Here is a 26,776-nt window from a genome sequence, read left to right on the forward strand (position 1 = left end):
TGGTAGGATACGTAATATTCAAATAATACAATAACTATCGGCCCAATTCGAACAATTCTTATCATATATCACAGCGATAGGATACCGATCTGTCAGTGTCAAAAGTGACGTTTTTGTTTGAAGAAACGTCACATTTAACACTGACATATCTAATCCATATCGTTTCTAGATCTATTAACTGACGTACCTTAAAGTTCGAATCGGGCCGAAAGTCTCTACAGATTATAATTAAAATTCTCCCCAATTTCAAGTGATAAATCATTAAACGCGAAGTCAAAATTGTCCGAACATAAGTCGGAGTCCTGATTGCCGACTTGGGTCGTAAATTCATTGCAAGCTTGGGCAATGGCCAAGCAAGTGGTGGCCAAAAGCTGGATCAATTAGAGAAACGGTTTAATTGAAAACAAGTATATTTTTCACTTAGATTAACGGCTAATGGAAATGTATACAGTTAAGAAAGACACATTTTCTTTAACTACACTAAGGCAATAATATAGTTTACAACCGATTTTTTATCTTTTAGGCTGTGTCAGTGACGTTAAATCTAACTATAAATATTATGAACGTTTTTATGTGATAGCTAACGAGTAGACGAGCCGCCTCATGGGAAGCGGTCACCGTCGCTCATTGGACATAAGCAACATCGGAGGAGCCACTTACTGATTCGAACTTTAAGATATGTCAAATATCTTATTTCTTCAAACAAAAGCGCCACTTTTGACACTGACATATCTAATCTATATCGTATCTAGACGTAATATTTGACGTAAGTATTTTAAAGTTCCAATCAGGCCGTTAAGCGTTGCCAACCCTTGAGAATCCAGAACACCCGCTTCTATACTATATACTAAACCTAAACAGATGTACCTACGTAATATACCTATGAAATTGGCGTTTTGTTCGGAGAATTTCAACGAAACACGAATTTCCATACAATTAATTTTGCGGATATTTTTTTGATGGCTAATTCAAACCAAACAAAATTTTTCCAGTAATTTTTGACACCTTTAAGGTATGTTTTCAATATCTCCATTTCTTGAAAATTGGTACCATTAGAAAAATATAAGTAATTTTAATACTCGAACCGACAGCACATGAAAAGACCTATTTTCAAGGCTTAATTCTGAACACTTAACAATAAAAAATAACAATTAATTGTATGTAAAATCGTTGTTTATTGAGTGCACTGTAGTTTTATTGTAATTGTGTATGTACTTTTGTAAAAAAAAAAAAACTAGGATCAGACTTATATCTATGAACAAAAACGCCAATTTCATAGGTAAGGACCTAATATGTATCCGTCTATATAGTGTGTGAATATTAACTTTACACTGAGAGAAAAATCATCACCAGGAATTAAAAAAACAGTTCTGTACTGGGGGAAAAATTAAGTTTAGTAATCATTATGGAAGCTTCACTATTTCTATAAAGTTTATTTATTTCTACAAACAGCTCAGTAATCCTAAATCTAATTTCAACAAACAGATAATAGAAATTGCAAAAGTCAATTTTGTTCCTATTAGTTGACTCTCCTTGTCCCCGGATTAAGTTTATTTTTGTAATTCTAAGTGTGTTTTTGTTATCCTTTTCTCTCAGTGTAGGATGCGATACACTCATACTTCGATCATAAAATGTTCGCTAGACCGTCGAATGCAAACGATAGTCAAAGCGGACAGAATAAGGTGAGAATATTTCTACCAGAGATACTCGCATCGTGAGCGAAAAATATGGGGTGTACTAAGTTTTGTGTCAGCGATAACGTAGCGCAATATCGTTGAGACGTGTTGAATGGATAACGTGATAGTGATCTTCGCTGCTAGCTGAATGTTTGGTATGATAAAATTGACGATTTAAGAATAAGAAGGTATGAGTTGATAAATATCAAACGAAATATCGTTTGATATCTACCAGCTGCTTTTCGGTGAAACAGGACTAATCCCATTAAGGCCTAGTTTCCCCTCTGGGTTGGAAGGTCAGACGGCAGTCGCTTTCGTAAAAACTAGTGCCTACGTCAAATCATGGGATTAGTTGTCTAGCGGACCCCAGGCTCCTATGAGCTGTGGCAAAATACCGTGATAACACGAGGAAGAAGAAGAAGGTATGAGTTGAAAGTCTTAGAGAATCAAGAAACCTTTTGTAAAGGTTCAGTATGGGGCTTCAAATAATGCAAAATAAAATGGTTTAAGTTTATAAGTATCTTCCTTAAGGTTCATGTGGAAAAGACCGGCATATGAAATTTACTGTAGGGAAGAGCGTCATAGGGCAAGAACTCACGTATTTGTGTACAAACGCAAGAGTTAAAAGCGACTAGAGAGCTTGTAGACGGGCTTCCCTTATAGACGGTCTTCTCCTATACAAATAAAATTTTGTTTTAGGTATCTTAAAGATAATTATACCTATAACCTACCACGTTGTTCAGAAGAACAAACACATTGTCAGCTACTTACCTGTAACAAACAATTAATAATAAATTAGATAATATATTTAAAGCAAAATAAAAGAACATACAATCAACAGGACAGACATGGGTCTTACTCAGATTATAAAACAAAAGTTGGCAATCCTGTGGACAATCGTTAACAGTATAGTTATTTTATCATATCTTACCAAAAAAGCCGTGCGTGTGATTTCGTCACGACTAGTAGGTAATTTCGTTCAGCATGAATTCTTAAGGCAAATGTACATGTAAGGTATATGCCTTTAGAATTAGTTACGTGTGTAACTATAATACAGGAGACGCCATTCATCTCCGATTTACCTCAGCCACAGTGGAGCCTACGTCCGTGGCTCCCTTTGATTGCCACCCGCTCGGAACGGAGATGCTCGGCTGCTCTGCGATTTGTTTATTCTCTTGATATGGCAGTTGCTATGCGAGCGTAGGTCCAAGAATGTTTATATCTATGTAAGTATAATTTTATGTAAGGTAAACGTACTGCTCTACGCGGTCCCAGTACATGTCATCTTGAAACGTAAGTCATTGTCAATAGAGGTGACAGCAAGGTGTCATCTATTGGGCATTAGCATGTCGAGTACTAGTAGTAGTTTACCTTAGTTAGTGCTCATTTAGAGGGCGCGCGAACACGCATACGATTTTAGTTACATTGCGTACCATTAAGGTTACATCAATTCAGCCGACCGATCAAATAACGCAATGTAATGAAACTCGCATGCGAGTTCTCGCACCGTCTAAGTGAACCCTTATAGTTATAGTCGGACCAAAAAAAGTCTGCAGCGGATTTGATAGCCCACGCAGTGCAAGTGTCATGTATACGTCATAATTTCATAGAAGTTTGACGTTTAAAATAACACTTTCACTGCGTGGGCTATCAAATCCGCTGCAGACTATTCTTGGTCTGACCATAAAATACCTACTGCCTAAAGTGTCACATACCTACTCGAAATATTTCATCAAAAAGCTGTCCCTTTACTCACTTGCATCTTGTCTAAATTTTTAAATACTCAAATGGAAGTAGTGAAACAATTTTACTTAAGAACTTTCCTATTCCAGATATTTTCCTATTTCGCACGTAAGTTTGAAGCTTCCCTTTTTACACACGGACTTACTTTTACTAACTTACCGAGTTATAAAAGACTTAAAGCATCCAGACGCTAAACTCTTTCGAGCGGACGTGTTAACCCGTCCAATTCTCGCGTTACCGGTTAACTTTCCACTGAAACTCAGATGTCTTTTGTTCCCCGGTTTGAAAGTTAGCGCGACAGTGGAGGGTTCGGACGTTTAAAAATAAAAAAACCGGGCAAGTGCGAGTCGGACTCCCGCACGAAGGGTTCCGTACCATAATGCAAAAAACGGCAAAAAAAAACGGTCACCCATCCAAGTACTGACCCCGCCCGACGTTGCTTAACTTCGGTCAAAAATCACGTTTGTTGTATGGGAGCCCCAGTCCCCAATTAAATCTTTATTTTATTCTGTTTTTAGTATTTGTTGTTACAGCGGCAACAGAAATACATCATCTGTGAAAATTTTAACTGCCTAGCTATCACGGTTCATGAGATACAGCCTGGTGACAGACGGACGGACGGACGGACGGACGGACGGACGGACGGACGGACGGACGGACAGCGGAGTCTTAGTAATAGGGTCCCGTTTTTACCCTTTGGGTACGGAACCCTAAAAAGTAATATGCGAGATTTGTTGAAAAGTAATAGTCGCCAAGTTTAAGATAGGTAAGTATTATAATACAGGGTGACCCAAAAACTTTGAATAAAAGAAAATATTTTGTTCTGTAACATACTTTAATGTAAAGGCTGAACTATTTTACTCCATTCAGGAAAAAACAATTTACCATCCATGTTACAAATCTTGTTTTTAAAGTGAAACCATAGTCAATTGCTAAGGCGAAGTTAGCTTGACTACAATTGCACACTAAATCAGCTAAATAATTAGCGGGTTAATCACAAATCACGGTCATACTATAACCGAATATATAACTTATAAGCATAAGCATAATCATTAATCATATTAATATTACATGTCAATCATTTACAAATAATATTGGATAACAATTAATAATAATATAATAATCATTAACATAATTAATTATAATACATATACTCATAATTTAAGCTTTAAAAAAACACAGCACAGCATAACTACACTACTCATCACTAAACTACTTCTAACCATACACGTTTTATTTCAACGTTTTTCAACCCTGCAAGATAAATCTGCAAGTCCAATAGTTTAGCCATATTCTGATAGGACTGCCAGTTCAATACCTCGCAGAATATGTAACGTTGACAAACCACCCTGTATATCTCCAGGTACAGATATGCCCCAAACATGGCAGGCACACATCCTGTACAACCTGGATAAGGTCTGCCGCACACGGCTTAGATTAATCAAGCGGACCACAATGGTTTCCATAAGGGTCCATGCACACTTACGATTTATGCTTGCGATTTCTCAGCCAATCTCTTCATATTGCATGTCAATGCTGCGTTTAGCTTTGTACATTTTTACTACAAATCAAATAAAAATATTTTTTAATTTGGATTTGTTATGGATATGAGGACGGTGACAAAAAGATGACATTCCTTCAACAAGAAAAGTGTAATAAAATACATTTTCTCAACCAGAAACGTCATAGCTACAACTTAAGTTATATTTATAATGTAGTTTAAAATAATCATATGATATTAAAATCTCTCACACGGAAACATGGTCGCCCTAAATCTACTTGGCGCCGTTCTGTGGAGCAATAGCTGGGTGTATTGGGGATGGGGTGGGAGGAGGCTACCCAAGCTGCCCAGGACCGGAGTCAGTGGAAGAAAAAGATTCGAGCCCTACACCCCAGCAGGGGGTAACTGGATGGAAAGAAGAAGAGAAGATTACGATCTCTCACTAGTGCTTACTCTCTGTACTCAGTCGGTCGTCGTTCCATTCGACAATTTATCGCGATTTAAATCGCAGCTCGACTAATCGCCAGTGTGAGGCAGCCCTAAGAGCCGCCGCACAAGAGCGGATTTATGTTTCCGCCACCAGACAAGCAGACAGACATATAGCTTTACGCGTAGTACCTCTACCATGGATTGTTATCCAAACAATGTAAGCGGTGGTGGATCCGACGTCTGACTTTCAATCCGGAGGTCGCGGGTCAAATCCTGGCTTATACCAATGAATTTTTCGGAACAAGTACAGAATATCATTTGAGCTTTTCGGTGAAGGAAAACATCGTGAGGAAACCTGCATAAATCTGCGAAGAAATTCAAAGGTAAAGGTAAAGTCCCCAACCCGCATTGGACTAGCGCCGTTTTAGTGCGTTTATGAAAATTATGAATTTACGGTGACCATAAACTCGTGGTAGGGGCCAGATTTGGTAGAACACGCAGTTAACGTTAATGGTTAGTTTAGTTTAGATATTATCGCGTGAAGCCGCTTAGTTAATGGAGAGTTAACTGCTTCAATTAAATCAGTGATTAGTATCAAAATTAGTAAAATGAGCGCGACTTTACAAGCAGAATTATGGTTGAAAATAAGTAAGACCCTAACTTTAGGGTTTGGAGATGTTTTTAAAAAACAAAGTAAAAGTTAACGAAGCGGGAAATGCGAAATCAAGTGCCTATTCAAAATATAGTCATTAGGTAAAGTTTTAAAGCGTGTAGTAACAAAAACATGTAGCAGTAGGAGAGAGGAGGAGTTTGTTAAGAACTATAGATAATAGAAGAGGAAAGATGCTTGGGCACCTGTTACGACACGACGAATTTATCAAGAACATCATAGAAGGGAAAGTTAAAGCATCTAGGAAGAAAGCATGAATCAAATAAAGGAAAAAGTCAACGTCGTGTGGTATCAGGCTGTCAAAGAGAAGGCAGAGGACCGCCAAACATGGAAATTGCTCCACTGACAGGAGTCTCACTCTTAAATATATGATGATTACAATTATTTAAATCCCAGATTTAGTATAGAAATATAAAATACCTATAAGATTTCAATATAAGTGCGTATTAGAAAAGATTTATTTATGCGAAGGAGACTACTGAAAATATGAACAAAGTGTTCAAAAGGTTTGAATTCTGATGCGAAAAAACTTAAATGAGAATGAGGATGAGTATGACTTTAATTTTAATATCGACTCCATAGCTCACTTACTCTTACCGTGCTATGAAAACTCCGAAGGCTGATTATAAGATAACAATAAAATAATAACTTCAAAAAAAGTAAGTCATCCAATCAAATTCCCTTTAATCATCCTCGAGAACTCGTCAAACGTTATATACTTATTACTAGCGTTATATATTATTGCGTCGTTTCGTAGGGACGAAACCTCAAGTGGCACTTGCAGCAGGCACCTCGGCCACGATCAAAGAGTGCCCTAAGTGCCGAAGAGTGCCTTAAGTGCCTAAAGACGTTGAAGTGTAGATGAGTGGGACAGGTATTTCGGATTGCGATTTGGCTTAGTACGGCCTATTTTTTATTATAACATCTTCATTTATATTACCCATTCAATGCGATTTCCAACGAGGAAATACATTAAATTTATATTTGACTTTCTTCCCCCAGGTTCCAGGATAGGGTACTTACCAGGAATATAAAAAAAAAACAAATTCTTTTTTTAAATCATGGACCTAATTATCCGTAAAACGAATGCCGTAGTCCTCTCCCACGACATTAACTTCAAACGAGACAAAACAATACTTTTTCAGACATTACATCTGTATAAACGTCGTAAATTTTTATGAAAGTGATTTTGAAATATTAACTTTGGTGTTAACGTTTTAAGGTTGACATTTCAACTGCGCAGATAGAAAGCAACAATTTATCAATATAGGGTTGTAAAACTGGAAATGTTTAAAAAAAAAACAAAAAGTTTCACGTTTATCGGAATATATTTACTTAACATAAATTATCTGGAATTCTTTTAATAATTAGTCGATTGATACTCAGAATACGCCCAAATTATATTATTATTAGGCTATAACAAAAATAGTGTTTGAAAAAAAAATCTTACGTAATATTGTCTTCGGTTACCGCGATAGTTACTCATGAAATAAAACTATTGAAACGGATTATATCGCGTATATTGAAATAATACTACATCCCGACGTTTCGAACCCTTTACAGCGTTCGTGGTCAACAGGTGACTGAGGAAAAACTACACTGTGCAAAAACTACCCACTTACAAAATAATCTCACGTACGTACGTTACGTAGGTAATCTACCACAAAACCAACATGAAAAATCAATAATAGTAAAGTTTCTTAAATTAATCCAGTCTTCTCATTAGAATCAAAAACCGAGGGTACAAAATTGGAACTCCTTCTCCCCTACGTAACCAACTGCACCCCAAAATCCAATAAACTTTAAAGATAACGCGTTAAGCAGTAATCATAATTTTACAATAATTCCTCATTTAGAATTCCTTTTAAGTTCCTAACGGTAAAGCCCCCTCCCCTCACCGCCCACCACTCTGCACAAAACGCCCCCCATTTCCTTGCATTAAAACTCTCACAATGCCATCATTTTCATGCAAATGACCAAAAGTTGCTTTTAAAATTCTTAGCTTGAATCGTTCTTGCGTGGGGGCTTGAAAAGATTTTGCTGGGTGAAAAGCGTAACAGTCATGTGAAAAGGAAAAGTCAGTGATTTAACATAAAAGCACGTAGCGCGGCTTCTGATGTGCAGGACCAATAAATAATGTATAATATGTAATAATATGTATAGCCCACCGGATTAGCAAGCTGACACAGTGGGCCGTCCATATTAGCTGTAGAACCGATAACCGTTGGGGTAGACGAGTTCTCGAGTGGAGACCGCGCATCGGCAAACGTAGCGTAGGACGCCCTCAGACTAGATGGAGCGATGACCTTCGCAAGGCGGCTGGCAAGAGCTGGATCAGAGTTGCCGCAAACCGTGCTCAATGGAGTGCAATAGGAGAGGCCTATGTCCAGCAGTGGACGAGAGTAATAGGCTGCTGCTGATGATGATGATGTTATGTATAAGCAAACTTAAATGGAGTTGGGCGGGATATGTTGCTAGGCAGAGTGATGGCTGGTGGGCTAAAATGTTAACGGATTGGTGGCCGCTTTCGGATGAAAGAAGCGCCTGGCGTCCGTTGGCTCGTAGGTGGACATCCGGAAGATTGCGGGTCACTTCTGGATGAGATTAGCTCAGGACCGGGACAAGTGGCGTACTAGAAGAGAGGCCTATGCTCAGCAGTGGGCGATAAAGATGTTTAATCATTGCTCTACTATATTAATAATAATATTTATCTATAAACAAATTTGCATACATTTTTATACATAAATATTACTCGAAATTTAATAAAAGTGGTATCCATATTATGCATTCGTCACCATATTGCATCCGTCAGCCGTCCATTAATTATAAAGTATAGGTATTAAAATAACTTCATAAGTAATACTGGTTAGTTAGCCTTTTTGTAGTCTAAGTTTGTTTTACAAGTCTAAGCTAAGAATAGCTTAGACTTTAAACTCTGTTAAGGTTTTATCAATTCTAGCCCGTACTTTGCTCATCCGGTTTGTAAAGTCATCATGATATGGCAGTTTTTGTTGCTCATGATGCCATTTGCACGTGACTGACGCAATATGTTGTCATGTTACATAATATTAACAAAATCTAGCTAGAAAGTCGCTCAATATCCATAAATATTGAGCAACTTTGAAGTTAGATTTTTGTTTGTATTGAATGTATATGGAACAAGCTTTTACAAAACGCTAACAAATAATGGCTAATTCATAACACCAAAAATAGATACTTTGTTTACTCAAAATAAACAAATATTAATGGAACGTTCATTTGGTGTAATTATGTAAAATCTTTATTGTATTATCAAAAATACGCCATATGTAAAAATATACAAACATCAATCTCTGTCAGAAATATAAGATTGCAGTTACAATTTTGTGAAGAAATCCCACCGCAAAGGACAATACACCTTACGGCATTCATATAAAGTCAAGATTCGCAAAAAAAGTTGTATCCAATTCAGATGATAGTAAACAAAAGCCGTTCGTTTTTCATCAACGCATTCGCACGCTTTTGTACGTTTTAGTTTTTCTTTTCAATTTTGTTGGATTGTATTTTTTGAAACAATTCATTGTTGGACAGTGTGGCAACGTCCATCAGCTTTGGAGGACTGTTCATTTGTTATATTCGTATTGTTGTATTGCTTGACAACACATGCGGTCACACGCGTATAAACGGACCATTATGATGTAGTCGTTTTTTCCGTTGGTTTTTGATAACTTAATATAAGCGCAATTTCACGGTAATGTCCTTAAAAATCTTCCTCTGAGTTACGACTGTTACGAGTACGTATAGAATTTACGTAACTAAGTAAACGTAAATTTACATACATTTTTGTCGTCCCAAATTGATTTCGTGTATATTTCACTCAGAAAGAAGATGTCATCATATTTACCAAATTCTATCAAAATCTGACGAAAAACATGGTAGGTACGCAAGCATACACAAGCGATGTAGGTACTCATATGAAAAGTAGGTATATCATAAAAAGTTAGTTACTAAAATTAAATTTCTATTGCGTTTCTTAGTCCTACATCAGTATTGAATACTCGTAGATAGAGGAGACGACAAAAGTGGCCAAATATATACACAAACCTCATTTCTAAGGTCACATGGTTACATATGGTTTGGCCACTTTAGCCATCACTATTGCTGACTGAACTACACTATTACTTTCTTCTACATTTGGTACCTCCTTATTCATGATATGTAAAAGGAATATATTTATGCTTTAATTTTGTTTAAAAAGAAATGTTTTATTTATGTAATTGGCAAACTGTCACGTAAATGCAACGAAGTATAGGTACGGAAATAAAAATATATCGTCACAAGCAAACATTTATTAGATTTAGACCAAGAAAAGTCAACAGTGCAACGATTTTGATAGCATACGCAGTGCAAGTGTTATTTATACGTGGATAGACGATAGATAGATTTATACGTCATAATTTCATAGAAATTTGACGTTTAAAATAACACTTGCACTGCGTGTGCTATCTAAATCGTTGCAGACTTATCTTGGTCTAAATCTAATCTAGTAGAAAAACCTGATGTTCAACCGCACATAACAACCAAACAGGCCAGATAAGATTTACGTGCAAGGTTGTTTTGATAAAACAATACCTACAACACTTAAAACAAGACGAAAAACATTTTTAAGAAAAACTACTTAGGTATATACAAAAATAATGTATTTTCCCTAACAGTATCCAATGTTTTTACTATATCTATACTCAGTCTCAGAACAGTTACGCGGATACCGCGTACCAACGACTTGTTGATTATCTGTAGGTAATAAACAAAATACTTCTATATATCCTATTCATTTCACTAATTGATATTATGTTACGGTTTCAGAGCAGCAATCTTTTTATTCGTTTGATTAATTTGCAGCTGTTTTTGCAAAACTATGCACATGGCTTATTTTTTCATACCAACCCATCTTTCTTCCAACTACCAAGAAAGTTTATTGTCAAGGAAGAATCATGAAAAAAGTTTTGCTGTGGTCACTTATATATTATTCCTGAGCCATTAACAATGATTCACAATCTTTAGTATTTCAATATAATTGTTCATTAAAAAAAAAAACATTCTACTAGCGCGTTAACTAACGACTATCACATACCTAAAGGCAAAAACTGCAGTATCTTTATTACATTTGAAGATAACTTATATTGTCTGTGATAACATTTTAATAATTTGTTTGATAACTACAATCGTGGATTTACCAAACCGTGTGGTTTATTACATGTGTTATTTTGTCAAAATACGTAAGATTATTTTAATGGGAACTATTCCGTTAGATAGTTATCGAAAATATTAAAAGTCACAGCCAAATAACCCTATCTTCGAGAATTCGACAACACCTTTCAACAACACCATACAAATATTCTACTTTATAGCAAATTTCTTCAAAACACAAGCACAACAACATATATATAACACCACAAATTGAATCATAAGTTATTTTACGCCACAGATGCACCTCCATCTACCACAAGATTAGCTGCATTCAAATTAGGGAACATATCACTAGCAGCTAGCAAAACCATTTTAGCCACTTCATCTGGCTCTATAATCTGTCTGCTTGGCACCATCCCGGCTAGAGCCTCGTACATATCGTTTGCTTCATCTTCATCTATATTTATGTTTTTCAATATGTTGGTTCTAGTCAAACCCGGTCTTACTGCATTCATCTTAACTCCCTCCGGTGCTAATTCTACTGCGCTGACCTTTGTAAATCTTTCTAACGCTTCGGCAATCATGCTGCCTGTCACAAAACCTGGCCGCGCCCGGATAGGAGCTGAGAACACATTCACTATATGTCCTTTAGTTTTCACTAAATATGGTAAACACTTTTGAGTCAACTCATACGGTACACGGAGATTGATCGCGAACAGGTCGTCGAAAGTAACCATGTTTGCGTCAAATAGCGAGGTTAATCCAATCTTTCCAGCACAGTTGATTAGTATGTCAATTCGGCCGAAGTATTCCACAGTTTTCTGAGCGACTATAATGCAACTGTTTACCGTAGTTAAGTCTAATTGTACTGGTAGCGGTTTGATTCCTTTGGCTTCTTCGCAAGCTTTGGCCACGGCTTGGAGTCTTGCTTCGTCTCTGCCTACTAATGTGAGAGTGGCTCCATGGGCGGCGAACATTTTTGCGGTGACTGCCCCAATACCGGAGCTGGCCCCCGTCACTATAACGACTTTTCCCGTAAATTCCATTGGTTCATTTATATATACACTATAACACACGTCTATCTCAAACCGGCTCGTGGTTGACACTGAGAGCACGTTGTGTTTACCATATCGCGGCGATTACGTAGTGTCTATTTATGTAACTTATTATCACAACGACACACCTAAACGAGTTTGTCAATACGCGCAGACGCAACAAACAACTGAATGATTACTTGTGTTGGATTTTCCTTATGTTTATTTATGTGTCTATAAACATGAAGCTAAAGCAGAATGGTGACTAACAGCATATAGAAGTTGTCTGTGTAATAAAATCATATCAATAAAAAAAAGTACAAAAATATACATTTAATTTATAGTATCTTTTATGATATACAACAATTTGAAAATTTTTAATACGTTTCATTTAAAAGACTTTTTTCATTCACAAGAAAAATATCAACTTAAAATTGTGGTGAACAAGTGGCCATCAGATAATCTTTGGAAAACATGTTGTTTCTTTCAGTTACAAAATTAAAATATGTTACTATTTAAATTAAATAAATATTGTTTATATTTTTATTTATACATATATATACACAGCTGTACATTCCAAATCATCATCATCGAATATTTCTTAATAGTCTACCTATTTCAATTAATCCATTTATTTGTTAATTCATTATTGATATCTGATAACATAAGTTAGTGAATACCGGTTTCCAGACATTTATGACAATTGACAATGCAATTATAATCTCCATTACCTCACAAGTAATTAAAAATACATTTTAAAAGCAAGTTGCACTTCAACAATTAGCGGTCGGTTGTACAAATTACGAATATAATTATATAACCATTAAAATATGGTATCTATGCACAATTAAAGGTATGTAGATGATCCTTTTATACAAATCCCAGCCTGAAATGGGCAACTCTATACATAGTAATTAGGTGTAAAACAATTTCAAAACTGCGAAGCGGAACCGTCCACTACCATTTGTGCAGAGTTCAAATTGGGCAGCGTGTCACTAGCGGTGAAAACCACCATCCTAGCAATCTCCTCAGGCTCTATAACCTTCCTCGTGGGCAAAAACTCAGCAATCAACTCGTAAGTATCATCCATGATTTCATCATCCACATTCAAATTCCTCAGATAATTAGTTCTTGTATAGCCTGGCCTTACTGCGTTCATTCTCACTCCTTCTGCCGCTAATTCTAAAGCACTCGACTTCGTGAATCTTTCTAAGGCATCTCTAATCATATTAGCTGGTAGGAATCCAGGTCGCACTCGCATGGGCGCACTGAACACATTCACTATGTTGCCCTTCGTCTTTAGCAGATGCGGTAAACATTGCTGTGTCAAATTGTAAGGCACTCGAAGATTAAGCGCGATTAGGTCATCGAAAATCTCCATGGAGTTATCGAAAAGCGATGTACAGCATAACTTTCCAGCGCAGTTGACTAACACGTTAATCTTTCCGAAGGTATCCACAGTTTTTCTTACTAGTTTTTCACAGCTATCAGATTCGGTTAGATCCAAGAGTATGCATAAAGGTTTATTTCCTTTAGCTTCTTCGCAGGCCTTGGCCGTTGCAAGTAGTCTTTCCTCGTTTCTTCCAACGATGGATAGTAGAGCGTTGTGAGCGGCGAACAGTTTGGCAGAGGCGGCACCAATGCCAGAACTGGCGCCTGTAACAATGACAACTTTTCCAGTAAAATCCATGGCGCGTCAGTCACAGTTCGCAATTCGCGTATCACTGCATTTCTGCTAACCAAATGTTACTAAGTACATTCTTCCTTAATGACCAATTCAGTAATTATACTTGGTTAACGTGTATTGTCCAATGGTATATATGTCATAAACGGTGCACTGATTTGCGGTAATGTAAATGAGATCTGGATTGACATAACAAGTGGATTTAAATGATATGCCGTGAAATCACAATACTGTTTAGACTTCTATTGTAGCTATGTTTTTTGTCCACTCATGATGACAAAAAGGCCTGTTATCTAAATAAACCGACAGATTAGGTAAGGAAAGTTATGTTGACACAAACACTTTTTAGGATTATTCCCTACAATGCAAAGCAGCTTTATAAACTCATATTTAGAAAATTCTACGGAGAAAAAAGATTAAACGTTTTTTATAATATTTGGCGTAGAAAATCCTCTGTAACAACAACTTTTCGTTCCTCAAATGATCCGCCGGGGCGTAATTTGATAAAACATAATAGGAGGAAAGCGGATCGGCGAATCTGTCAATAAATTGTGGGAGAGCTGTCATCGGAGTGCGGCTCATTGTTATTCACAACGGGAAACATATCGTTAGACCGACCAGTGTAAGTCAGAGCTTTATTTTTTTTATGATACCTAAGTATTGGAGACTGCTGAAGATTGCAATAAGTGGAAGGAGTTAGTCCACAAAATAATTCGTGGAGGCCACTACCCTAAGCAATGAGGAATACGACACAAGGAGGATGAAGGTGGGAATTGGACGATGAACGACCAAATACGGCCCGGGGACGAAGTCCTTACTGTTACCCTGGAAAATAAGCGGGAGAACTGAAGGTGTAGTGTGGCCCTGGGGCCAAGAAATTTAGAAACCCGTGCTCTAAACCACCCCCGAATACAAGGATTCTCTACAGATGTATTAGTGCATAACTATTTTCCATCGTATTCTCGGAAACATTGGTATTTATCATGCTACTTCAGTCAACCTTAGTACTTTTTGTACCGTGACTGAATGAAATAGCAAGACACACAATACGATGGAAAATAAGTAAGCACTACATTTGTAACAAGTATCGTTCTAAAATACAGTCGATTACAAATCGTTCGCGAACACAACAGCCGATCGGGTGTTTGTAATGGATCCTGATTTATTGCAAGCTTCAGTGCTTGGTATTAATTCCCTAGCCGTATATAACTTGACCAGTATTAGACTAACCCCAGTTTACTCATAGTTACTACGGCTCTTAAGGTCACGTTATAATGATAAAATAAACTGGTAGTTGGAAGGCAATAGGAATAGCGGGCCCTGGGAATACGAGATATGACACGGTGCGAGTGCAGGGGAGAGATTTTGGTGGAAATATTGGCAGGAGGAAGTAATGCAATGTAAACACTTTTTTTTTTCGATAGGTATTATGACGCTTATCTACTAGACATAATAAATTATTCTGTTCTACAGTGGGTGTGACACGCGGGGCTTTCAATGCAGGGCTCGATTCTACTCGCTAAATCGAGCTATTTTACTGTGGGACCAATCCCAAAATCGCGAAAAATTTTGTGGCCTTTCCAATAGAAAGGTAAATAGAATGCTTGTAAGAATCTAGTGACAAAATGTAGCTTTTTAGTCCACTTATTTTACTACTTACTAATACTTCCTGCAGACCTAACGTCAATCCAATCGAGTAAGTAAGCTATTTCCATCGGAGAATACTGGTATATCCAAGCCCAGGGAAATGGTACGAAGGGTTCTCAGGGGTGCTAAATAGAAGACCGTGCGTTCAGTACATAGGTTATTACCGGACTGACAAACATTACAACAATGCCGGCGCCAGAGGGCGCGCGGAGAGAATTAACCCTACCCTCCACCAATATACATATATAACACCCCTTTTCTTAAATAACAGTTGTTATTGAACCTATAAATTAACCGTGTGTTCCAGATCTTGACCGTGGTTCATTAAGTTAACCTTCCATGTAAAATGAAGGTGATATATGGGTATTTCCCACTTGGACAATAATAGGTCAAGACCTAGGACATTTACCATAATTATAAAAACAATTAACAAAAATATTGGGAAACTTAATCTATCTCAAAACCAAATCTGACGGGCGGGCGTCTAATTCTTTTACTCTCCTGACTTCTAACCTGAGCGGCCGGGTCAGTACTGGTGCCGGGCTGTGCAGGCGCCGCGGGCGCGTCCTGAGCGGTCTGGATCGGAAGCTCGACCGACTGTGGCACCTCTATACCTATATCCTCTTTTTTTTTTAATTGTGTCCCGGGTGGTACACAATATTTGAATCTTTTCTTTAGTTGATCAGTATGCCTATGACTGGTGGTACCGTTTTCCCTCGCCACGACATAGTTGCGGTTTCCTTTTACCTCCGATATTGTTCCTGGCACCCATTTATCGGGGCCGCTATATTCCTGCAACCATACTGGATCTCCCTGCTTCATTTGATGTGATGGTTTGCTAGTGAACCTTTCCACCTGCTTGCTTTGAGCTTGCCGGACTCGTTGATCGACTGTGGCGCCTGGTTGCAGTAAGTCTAGCCTACAGCGCAGAGCTCGTTTCTGTAACATCATGGCTGGAGACTCACCTGTCGTACTGTGTGGACAATTCCGGTAGTTAAATAAAAAGGACTGTAATGCCACATCCAAGTCTACCTTTTCCTTGGTGGCTTTCCGCAGAGCCCGTTTACATAGCTTGACAGCCCCCTCTGCGGCTCCGTTTGAAGCGGGATGGTATGGTGCACTATAAGTGTGCTTAATGCCACTCCGTGTCATGAACTGATCCACTTCTTGACTCGTAAAGGGAGGTCCATTGTCCGAAACCACTTCTTTTGGCAACCCGAAGCGAGCAAATATCTCCATTAACACCTTAATCACAGCAGTCCCTGTAGTCCTCTGCATCCCAAACGCTTCAATCCATTTTGATGTTGAATCTACAATGACAAAGAACATTCTTCCTTCAAAGGGGCCTAAAAAATCAATGTGTAGTCTACTCCATACTTGCTCATGGTATGGCCAGGGCTGTGGTGCTGACTTCGCCGTTGCTGCTGCGTCTGCCGCACAGATTACACAAAGCTTGCACATTTGTTCAATTTCTTTATCAATACCTGGCCACCACACGAAACTGCGGGCTATGCCTTTCATCTTCACCATACGCTGGTGACTGCTATGTAATTCCTTCATAATACTAGGTCGCAGTGCTGCTGGTATGACCATCCGATACCCCCACATAACACAGCCAGTATCAGTGTATAGTTCTTGTCTTCGTGCAAAATATGGTTTCATATCTTCCTCTGAACAATGATCTGGCCAGCCCCTGCTTAAAAATTGGTTTACTTTCCTTAATGTTTCATCTTTTTCTGTCTCTTTCCTCACCTCCATGCTCGTTATAGGTAGGAAATCTTGCACAAAATTTATATATGTTACCTCTGTATAGTCCTTGACATCCTGACTAGTTGATGGTAATCTTGATAATGCATCCGCTGCATTCTTAGCTGTTGGAATGTATTCAATGTCGTATTGATAGCCACCCAGGATCACTGCCCATCTTTGCAAGCGGCTGGCAGCCATTACTGGAATACCTGCTTTGTCCCCAAAAATTGTCACTAATGGTTTGTGATCTGTTCTTAAAACAAACCGACGACCATACAGGAATTGATGGAATTTCTTTACTGAGTATATAATTCCCAACGCTTCTTTGTCAATCTGTGAGTATGCTCGCTCTGCTTTATTCAAAACTCGGGAAGCATATGCTATAGCTCTCTCTGTACCATCTGGCATAATGTGTGATATAACGCCGGCTACTCCATAGCTGCTGGCATCAGTAGTCAGAATAAGCGGCAGATCCGGTGAATAGTGCACCAACACCTTGCTGGAAGACAATAAATGTTTTATTTTATAAAGGCCATATCACACTCCGCTGTCCAATTAAACTTCCTTTCCTTCTTTAATAGTGCATATAATGGGGCCATTATTGTACTAATATTTTTTACAAATTTGGCATAGTACATTGTCATGCCTATAAAAGATCTCAGCTCAGCCACGTTGCTAGGCGTAGTTGCATTCACTATTCCTTCTATCCTCTTAGGGCAAGTATGAATACCCTCACTATTTACTACATAACCCAAGTATGTTATAGATTCTGACATGAAAGAGCATTTTTCATTTTTAATTTTTAAACCATACTTTTGTAGTCGCTCAAAAACTGCAGTTAAATTCTTTAAATGTTCTTGATCATCTAACCCTGTAATAACCACATCATCTAAAAACACACCAACTCGAGGTATGTCCACAAACATCTGCTCCAGAATCCTCTGAAAAATTCCAGGGCTCGAGGATAGACCATATATAAGACGATTATATTATATAGGCCCTTGTGTGTGTTTATGACTGTATACTTGGAGGTATCATCCAGAACTAGCTGTGCATATGCCTGTGACAGATCAATCTTGCTAAACTTTTTACCACCATGTAATTTGGCAAACAAATCCTCCACTCTTGGCAAGGGAAAACGGTCCACTTCTAGATACTTGTTCAAACTTATCTTGTAATCCCCGCAAATCCGGAGGGATCCATCTGACTTGACCACGGGAACAATCGGAGTCGCCCAGTCCGCTGTCTCCACTGGTGTGATGACACCTTCTCGCTGCAGTCGCTCGAGCTCCCGCTCCACTGGTCCACGAAGGGCGTACGCCAGCGGCCGCGCGCGCATGAATACCGGCCTGGCGCCGTCTCTCACCCGCAGCGTGACCAGCCCGCCATTGTACCGGCCCAGCCCCTCCGAGAATACATCTTTAAATCTGGAACTAAATTCCGTCAAACTGCACAACGGGACTTAATCGCGTATTTAAGTTTTAAGATTTACCTCCGACGTGTTTTCGAATATCGTTAGTGTTGTGTGTCGACAGAGTGACATCCCTAGTGCGCAAAACGTTCAAACTGATAAACAAGACCAAGTGCGGGTAGTTCGAAAAACTCGCGCGGCTAGAAGATGTTGATGTCAACTTGAGCCAGTCTTCTCCGAGACCACGGGGACAACGCCGTCCTCGAAACGTCGGAGGTAAATCTTAAAACTTAAATACGCGATTAAGTCCCGTTGTGCAGTTTGATAATGTTTAATAATCGTGAAAGTTTAAATCAGTGTAAATTCCGTCAAATCAAAAACTTCATTCGGTTTTACATAATGCATTAATTCTAACTGTTGTTCAACCCTTTTAATAATACCAAATTCATCTAACCATTCTCTTCCTAACAAGTTTTCCCTGCCATTATTTACTACATACAAGTTCAAAACTTTACTCAAGTTGCCCAAACGCACTACACTTCCTCCTGTCAAATAACATAACCTCAAATTACTGGTATCTAACTTACAATCACTAAAATGAGTTTCATAAAATTGCGTACTAATACATGAAATTCGGCTGCCCGTATCAATTTCCATAAATATGTCCCTATTGTTGACATTTATCATCATTTTGTACGGCGGATATTTGGAATCACACTTGTTTTGTTTAACAAAAGAAAGATTTGTTACCTCTAAATCATCATCCGGGGTCGATTGGTTTCCCGTTTCCGTAATAACATAATGGTGTCCCACGGAACGCGACAATCGCGGGCACATCTTCTTTAAATGTCCCTCCTGGTTGCACACACGACACGAATATAATTTAAATTTGCATGTTTCACTGGAATGATCCCGTCCACAAACCGAACAAAGTTGACCGTGACCTACTTTTGATCGACTATAATCAGCTGTCAGTGTCATGTCCGCGCTAGCGCCGCCATTATATCTACGCTGTCCGTTCGGCCATGCTCGTCCGTTCCCGCTTGTCGTCGCGCCGCCTCGCGTGCCTTCGGTGCGGCTTGCTGCCGCTCGTGTGTAGCCTCTCGCTCTAGCCCGTAACACGCCGCTCGCACTCGTTGCTTCGCTAATTGCATGGCAACCCGCTGCCTCTCGCTCACCTCCCGGATTATTTCGACGAGCTACCTCCGCTGCGTTAAATTCCGCCGCCTCCATTGCAATCGCTAAGTCTGTAGCCGTTTTTAATTTAAGGTCCTTTTCAGTAAATAACCTTAAACGAATGCTCTCACTATGTAAACCGCACACAAACTGGTCTCTTACACTGTCGTCCAACCAAGTCCCAAAGTCACAAAACCTACTTAATTTCTTCAAGTCTGCTAAGTAATCCGCTACCGTTTCACTTTTTGCCTGTTTACGCTGACGAAACTTGTACCTTTCGGCCAAAACACTGGGCGTAGGCTGTAAATGATCGGATAACAGTTTCTGAATTTGGTCGTACTTTAAGGTAGACGGTTTTGCCGGTGTACACAAAGTCACTAACAGCTCGTACGCCTCTGCACCCATCAACGTGATCAGCAGTGGAACTTTCCTCTCTTCTTTGATCTCGTTCACCACAAAATATTGTTCCACTCGGTCCTTGTACGCTTCCCAGCTGCCTTTGTGAACATCGAACGGCTCCAACTTGCCCACCGCCATCTTGCCGTTACCCGCCACTATTTTTTTTTTGTTTTAACTACTGCGCAAAACAACGCGTTCTCGTGCCACTGCCAACACTGCTCGCGTGAAGCTCGAAGAATCTCGTCGCCAATTGGTATATCCAAGCCCAGGGAAATGGTACGAAGGGTTCTCAGGGATGCTAAATAGAAGACCGTGCGTTCAGTACATAGGTTATTACCGGACTGACAAACATTACAACAATGCCGGCGCCAGAGGGCGCGCGGAGAGAATTAACCCTACCCTCCACCTAGGGTTGCCAGATGGTCGGGATTTGGCGGGATTCTCCCGATTTTTAGCATGTGTTCCCGATTCCCGACAAAGTGTAAACTGTCCCGAAAAACAGCTTCACGTTATAAAACAATAATTTCAAGTTCCGAACTGTCGTCGAGCGAGCGAGCTGACGTAGTGCCAATAATGTAAAATATCGTCGTTTTTAATACAATTACTTTAATTTGAATGTATTTTTTTAGAGATGCCCCGAATAGTGAATTTGGCCGAATACCGAATATTCGGCCCCTCTCTCGGCCGAATACCGAATATTCGGCATGACATGCGAACATTTTGAGTCACAATTATTATGCAAACTGTTCGCCATCAAAGCACTACGTTTGCTAAGATATATTTTTATGTTGAACAGAATTAATGAATGTATATTAGAGTCAATCAAATCAGACCCATGATAAAAATAAAATATTCTGTAATCAATAAATGCTCAAAAAACGTGCCTTCGTATTTAACTACTTTCCAAGAATATATTTTAAATATTAAATATACTTACCTAGTTTTTGGTTATTTTTTTTGTAATTTTTCTTTTTAGGTAGATGCAACAGATATTCGGTATTCGGCCGAATAGTAGGCAACATTCCGCCGAATACCGAATATTGGGCAAAGTGTCCGAATAGGCCGAATACCGAATAGTTGCCGAATCATGGCATCGTGGCAATCGTGGCATCTCTAATTTTTTTTTCCCGACTTAAGTCCCAAAATCCCGAAAAATTGATATTGTTTCCCGATAATAGCGCCTTTCGATCTGGCAACCCTACCTCCACCAATATACATATATAACAAATACAAATAAAAGTCTTAATTTCGAGTTACCGGACTCCTTTTCATTGCGGACATCGTTTCCTGCAGATTTACAGAGCACACGGCTATCTAACCTAACGTCCCGCTAGGAATTGGCCAAGTCTCAAATCTAGATCTTTTTACTCGTACCTATTACAGTCTAGGTCGCGCTACGATGAGCTTATTCAGTAAAAACAGAATTACTTGCACAGTACCCTGCAAAATTACATGGACGCATTATGAGACACATTTATAAGTGACTATGCACTTTTGCAGCTAGCTGTAAATGACTAGTTTATTTACTATTGTATACTAATTATTATCTAAAAAAAATACCTAGTTAATGCGAATACGCATTCAATTAAGAAAACATCCAATAAAACGTACATTTAGTAGTGGTTATTCGTTTTCAATGCAAAACTAAAAAATATAATCAGATTTCACGCACTTCAAGGAAAATAAGAAACTGTACATAGGCACCTCTACTCTACATGAAAAAGTGTACAGGTAGCAATATGCCTGAAGCACTTTTTTCGTATAAGGGCATTGTCACTAACTGTATACCATTAACGGACGGTTAGCAAATGTTCACAAAAATGACGGTCAATGTCAAATCCCATACATTTTGTCAGGAATGTGACGTTACTGACACACGACTTAAGTCGCACTTTAAAGTACAAGTTAGAATGAAATTGCCCATTAAGGCGTGCTTTTCCCGTAGAAGCTAAGCGAACCAGTTTTTTGAATCCATCGGAAATATAAGAAACAATGTTTTAAAATTGTGAAAAAAATATATCTTATACTTAAGGATCTGGCAGATATGTTTTGGATCTCAAAAACATGATTAGATAAACTTTGCTCGATAGAAAAAAATTCCAAAGTTACGCCTTTTTTTAACAATAAATCAATCTCAGAGCTACAATACAAACTTTTTAGACTTGTTTTTTACATAAATGTATAGGTAATAAGATAATCTAGATGATTTGGATCTCTTTGTCTCGGTAACATCATTAAAATAATTTCTATGTTTCAATACCTACTAAATCCGCAACCGCCATCACTCGCGAACGCACTTACGCCCTCTTCAGTCGCGCGGCAGCGCTTGTAGAGGACGGACCTGCGTCAGTATGTTCCGCGCGGTCGCGTGATTTTACCATTTACAAACAATGGGAAACAAAGCATATGAAACGTAAGAAAAAGTCACTAAGTGCTATAAAAACACACTTTCTGATACCAGAAGCATCTAATACTTTACGAGGTGCTTGTAAGCGCCTAGCTTTCCTACATCAACAGTTAAAATATTTCAGTATTTTCACTAGGTCAGCAACCAATTTCAATGTAGGTAAATAATATTATATTCCTAGATAATATAATTGTGAGTATGTAAGTATGATATATTTACAGTATTTCACCTTTACTGATATACCTACGTCCGATCTGCAAAATGATTATATTCCTTCGTGCTCTTTGAGTCCTTTGAAAATCAGAAATTATTTATTTGGATTGATACAGTATGGGGATGTTACAATATATGTATAGTGTTACGCTTTTAGTATGAGGGTGCCGAAGGCGCCCGGCTTTGGATCGCATGCAACGCGCCACGCCCGTCAAGCGTGCAAATTCATCATCATAATCATAAATTTAAATAAATATAAAATGTCAAACTGAAATAATTGAAAAAATTACCCTAATAGGCATATCGCAATACAATTATTTAAGAACTAAATACTCGGAGTAAATATCTATGGAGTAGAGACGCGCACTAATTTCTATCTGAAAAATTCTGTCGTTTTTGGCGCGGGGGACGAGGTAACGCACACAAATAATGTTAACACTAATGCATTTTTAGCATGCGTCGCTACACACGCACACGACAAAATTATCAAACACTAGCAAAAACTATATTCACACAAGTACAAGAACAAACACAGACAACCCTGTCCGTGAACGAGATGACGTCAGTTCTAAGTAAACCTAGATAGTGCGAGGGACGCGCCGATAATATTGTCGATAAAATTGACAATGAATTTTAATTTCTGATTTTATCAATTATAATAATAATACAATATCAAGTCTTTGTACCAGCATTTTACTAACTTATGATGATTTAGATGTTATTTCTAATAGTTTGTCAATTTGTTTAGGGCGAATCTTGCAAGCTGATATAGAATGATTTTTTATTATCAGTTCATTAGTTAATATTTTACATGTTGGTTTACTTCTGAAAGCAATGCAATATACTATCGAGCATGCAGATCTGATGACAGAGATGGAACGCGGCCATAGGATGTCATTTAAGGGATATTGAGTAGGGGATAATTAGTATATATATCGGCGGTAGATCGTAAAATCGGGCATATCGAGATATTCCTAGGCATATCATGAAACGCCGCCATTTAATAATCTGCCTTTTGCATTTTTTGCCACGGCTAGTGCTGCATTCTATGTGGCATTTGGAGCAGAATGCGTAGGTACTAGGTAGGTACTAAAATCATACGCTACCCAAACACGTACTATAAGTAGGCTGTCAAGCCATTTCAATGGTTATCATTTGCTAAAATTAGGACATCCTACTTATTCGATATGCCTAAATGTTGAGGTTTGAACGGCATGGCTGGTGGTCACTAGTCAGATCATGACATGCCGGCGTTTCACGATCTGCTTAGGAATATCACACCTTGAAGTTAGCACGATATGGCTGGTGGTCACTAGGCAGATCATTATCTGCCTAGGAATATCACTCCTTGAGGTTTGTACGATATGGCTCGTGTTCGCTAGGCATCATGACCATCTGTATATTATTCATTATGTTTATATCGATTTTACCGATATTGGTTTTTATGGTGTCCCATCACTAATATTGGTACGGTGATACCAGAGTAATAAATTAAAAGTGCCTATTTATGGAAAGTGACAGCCGTAAATACCTTAAATTAATAAAATATTTGACATGTTAAATAAAAATATATAGCTGGTCAAGCAAATCTTGTCAGTAAAAAAGGCGCGAAATTCAAATTTTCTATGGGACGATATCCCTTCCCGCCTACATTTTTCATTTGCCGCCTTTTTCTACAGACAAGATCTGCTTGACCAGCTATATGTAGAAACTAAAGGAAAAATTAATTAAAAAAAAAGAGTCTATCGGTAATTTTACGTTATTTAGGGGTTTTGCACAAATCACGCGAGATGTTTTCGACTACTTTTTGATACCCCGTCCCCCTTTTCTTTATTCTTATAGATCTATTTATTTGATTAAATAGATTAGGTTGATATGAAACTAAGGTGTTATATAAAAATAATGTGTTACATAAATTATATTATATTATATTATAATAAAAAGCAACGCAAATAGGGCATATTACTGCAATGTTCTGCCGCCAGAGTGTAGCACTAAGCTAGCTAGTAAATTTTCTCTTTTCTCTTTATCGCTCAAATATGCAATAGTGATAGAGAGGTTAGATAACGAAATTTAAATTTTCTTGTTCCGCGGCGGACCCCCAGATTGTGATGGATTGGGGTAGTCGCGCCCCCTACGCAGAGTTTCGCATAATATTTCCTATTAGAAATTCTACTCGTACCTAATTAATATTTAGAAAGTCTTCTTTAGAATTACCCTAAAATAGATCTAATATCATATCACTGGTATCACTGTCAGATTGACAATGTTTTTTAGTTATTTGCAAAGTTAATGCACTATTTGATAATATTTAGATGTAATAGTACCTACATATGATAAGAAACGTGTTCTTTTTGTAGACTAGACGTTTCCGATCTCATTTTGCACGAGAAAACGCTGCAATTCGGCATTTTCGGCTCCTATCATTCCGCTTAGACTGACGTTTGCTGAATGGCGTATGACGTGTGGCAACTAGTTTTATATAACCTCCTTGACCGGCGGCCGCGATCTTTTTGCAGAGGGGAACGCCTGTTAATGGCCGCTCCATAGATATTTACTCCGAGACTAAATACATATCACTAATTTTAATATTTGACCACGGTCGACATGAATTAAATATAATTGAGAGTTCAAGGTGCCTACAGGCAGTTCATCTTGCGCTTGGTTGTATTAGTCTTGTTCGAGAAACTGAACACGGTGAAAAATAGAGATAATACTCCTAAAAATACGTGTGATACCTCATTAGATTCGTCATAATGCCTAGAAAAATGCATTCGAAGCGTGTAGTAGCACACACAAAATATCAAAAGTTATAAGCAAAAAAAGGGGGAAAAAGAAGAGATCTTTAATTTCCCCAATATCTCAAAAAGTATTCATATTACGGTGCGAGATGGGTGGGGGGTGCTCGACCAAATGTCATAGAGGGCCAAGACAAAACAAACTGCATTTAAAAATTTTCAAAATGGCCGACTTTATTTTTTATTTTTTTCAAGTTGTCCGAGCACGCTGAGATTTGGCATGGCGAAAGATATAGGCCTCTAGATTCCTATTAAAAAAAACTTTTGGAAAAAATCTAAGATGGCGGAATTAATGGTCATTTTAATTTTGTATGGCAACTTTTTAACGGTGCGAGATGGGTGGGGTGTGCTCGACCAAATGTCATAGAGGGCCCCAAGACAAAACAAACTGCATTAAAAAAATTTCAAAATGGCCGACTTTATTTTTTATTTTATTCAAGTTAGTCCGAGCGCGCTGAGATTTGGCATGGCGAAAGATATAGGCCTCTAGATTCCTATGAAAAAAAAATTTAAGGGCCGAAGGCCCGACGGCGAAGCGTCAAGGCTCGCGAAGGCCGAAGGCCGAGCTCCGCGTTGGGCCGAAGGCCCGAAGCGTCACACGTGAGGAGGAAGTTGGAGCTGAAACACGACCCAATAGGAAAAGTTACGATTTCCTAAGCACGCGAGGCCGAAGGCCGAGCTGCGGGAATGAAGTTCTCGCATGCAGATCTTTTCTTTCTATCAAAAGTACAACTTTATTTATTTCTCCCTTTGGAAAACAAACTACTACACAACAATAACAACAGCAGGAATGGACTGCTACCAACAATGTGGGTTAGGTTAGGTTAGGTTAGAACTGCGACCCTCACAGGAACAGACTGCTACCAGAAAAGTGGGTTAGGTTAGGTTAGAAATGCGACCCTCACAGAAACGGACTGCTACCAGAAAAGTGGGTTAGGTTAGGTTAGAACTGCGACCCTCACAGGAACGGACTGCTACCAGAAAAGTGGGTTAGGTTAGGTTAGAACTGCGAACCCTACAGAAACGGACTGCTACCAGAAAAGTGGGTTAGGTTAATAGTTACAACAGCA

General features: G+C 38.6%; 3 protein-coding genes across 5 annotated transcripts in view; all 3 read right to left on the bottom strand.

The window, feature by feature from the left end:
* LOC134801822 (heterogeneous nuclear ribonucleoprotein L) overlaps positions 1-26,776 on the bottom strand; it is a 722,115-nt gene that overhangs the window by 267,285 nt on the left and 428,054 nt on the right. The gene's annotated exons all lie outside the window — the stretch shown is intronic.
* On the bottom strand, positions 10,810-12,303 carry LOC134802006 (3-oxoacyl-[acyl-carrier-protein] reductase FabG-like). Its single transcript, XM_063774620.1, has one exon. It carries the CDS (start codon positions 12,232-12,234, stop codon positions 11,476-11,478), a length of 759 nt encoding a protein of 252 aa, XP_063630690.1. The 5' UTR covers positions 12,235-12,303; the 3' UTR covers positions 10,810-11,475.
* On the bottom strand, positions 13,150-14,028 carry LOC134801778 (oxidoreductase UcpA-like). The gene has a single exon (XM_063774372.1). It carries the CDS (start codon positions 13,910-13,912, stop codon positions 13,154-13,156), a length of 759 nt encoding a protein of 252 aa, XP_063630442.1. The 5' UTR covers positions 13,913-14,028; the 3' UTR covers positions 13,150-13,153.

The sequence above is a fragment of the Cydia splendana genome, chromosome 23 (assembly GCF_910591565.1).
Source record: "Cydia splendana chromosome 23, ilCydSple1.2, whole genome shotgun sequence".
In the NCBI taxonomy this organism is placed as follows: Eukaryota; Metazoa; Arthropoda; class Insecta; order Lepidoptera; family Tortricidae; genus Cydia; species Cydia splendana.

Excerpts from the sequence above, each read along its gene's own strand:
- LOC134802006 (XM_063774620.1), bottom strand. The coding sequence starts at position 12,234 with ATGGAATTTACGGGAAAAGTCGTTATAGTGACGGGGGCCAGCTCCGGT.
- LOC134801778 (XM_063774372.1), bottom strand. The coding sequence starts at position 13,912 with ATGGATTTTACTGGAAAAGTTGTCATTGTTACAGGCGCCAGTTCTGGC.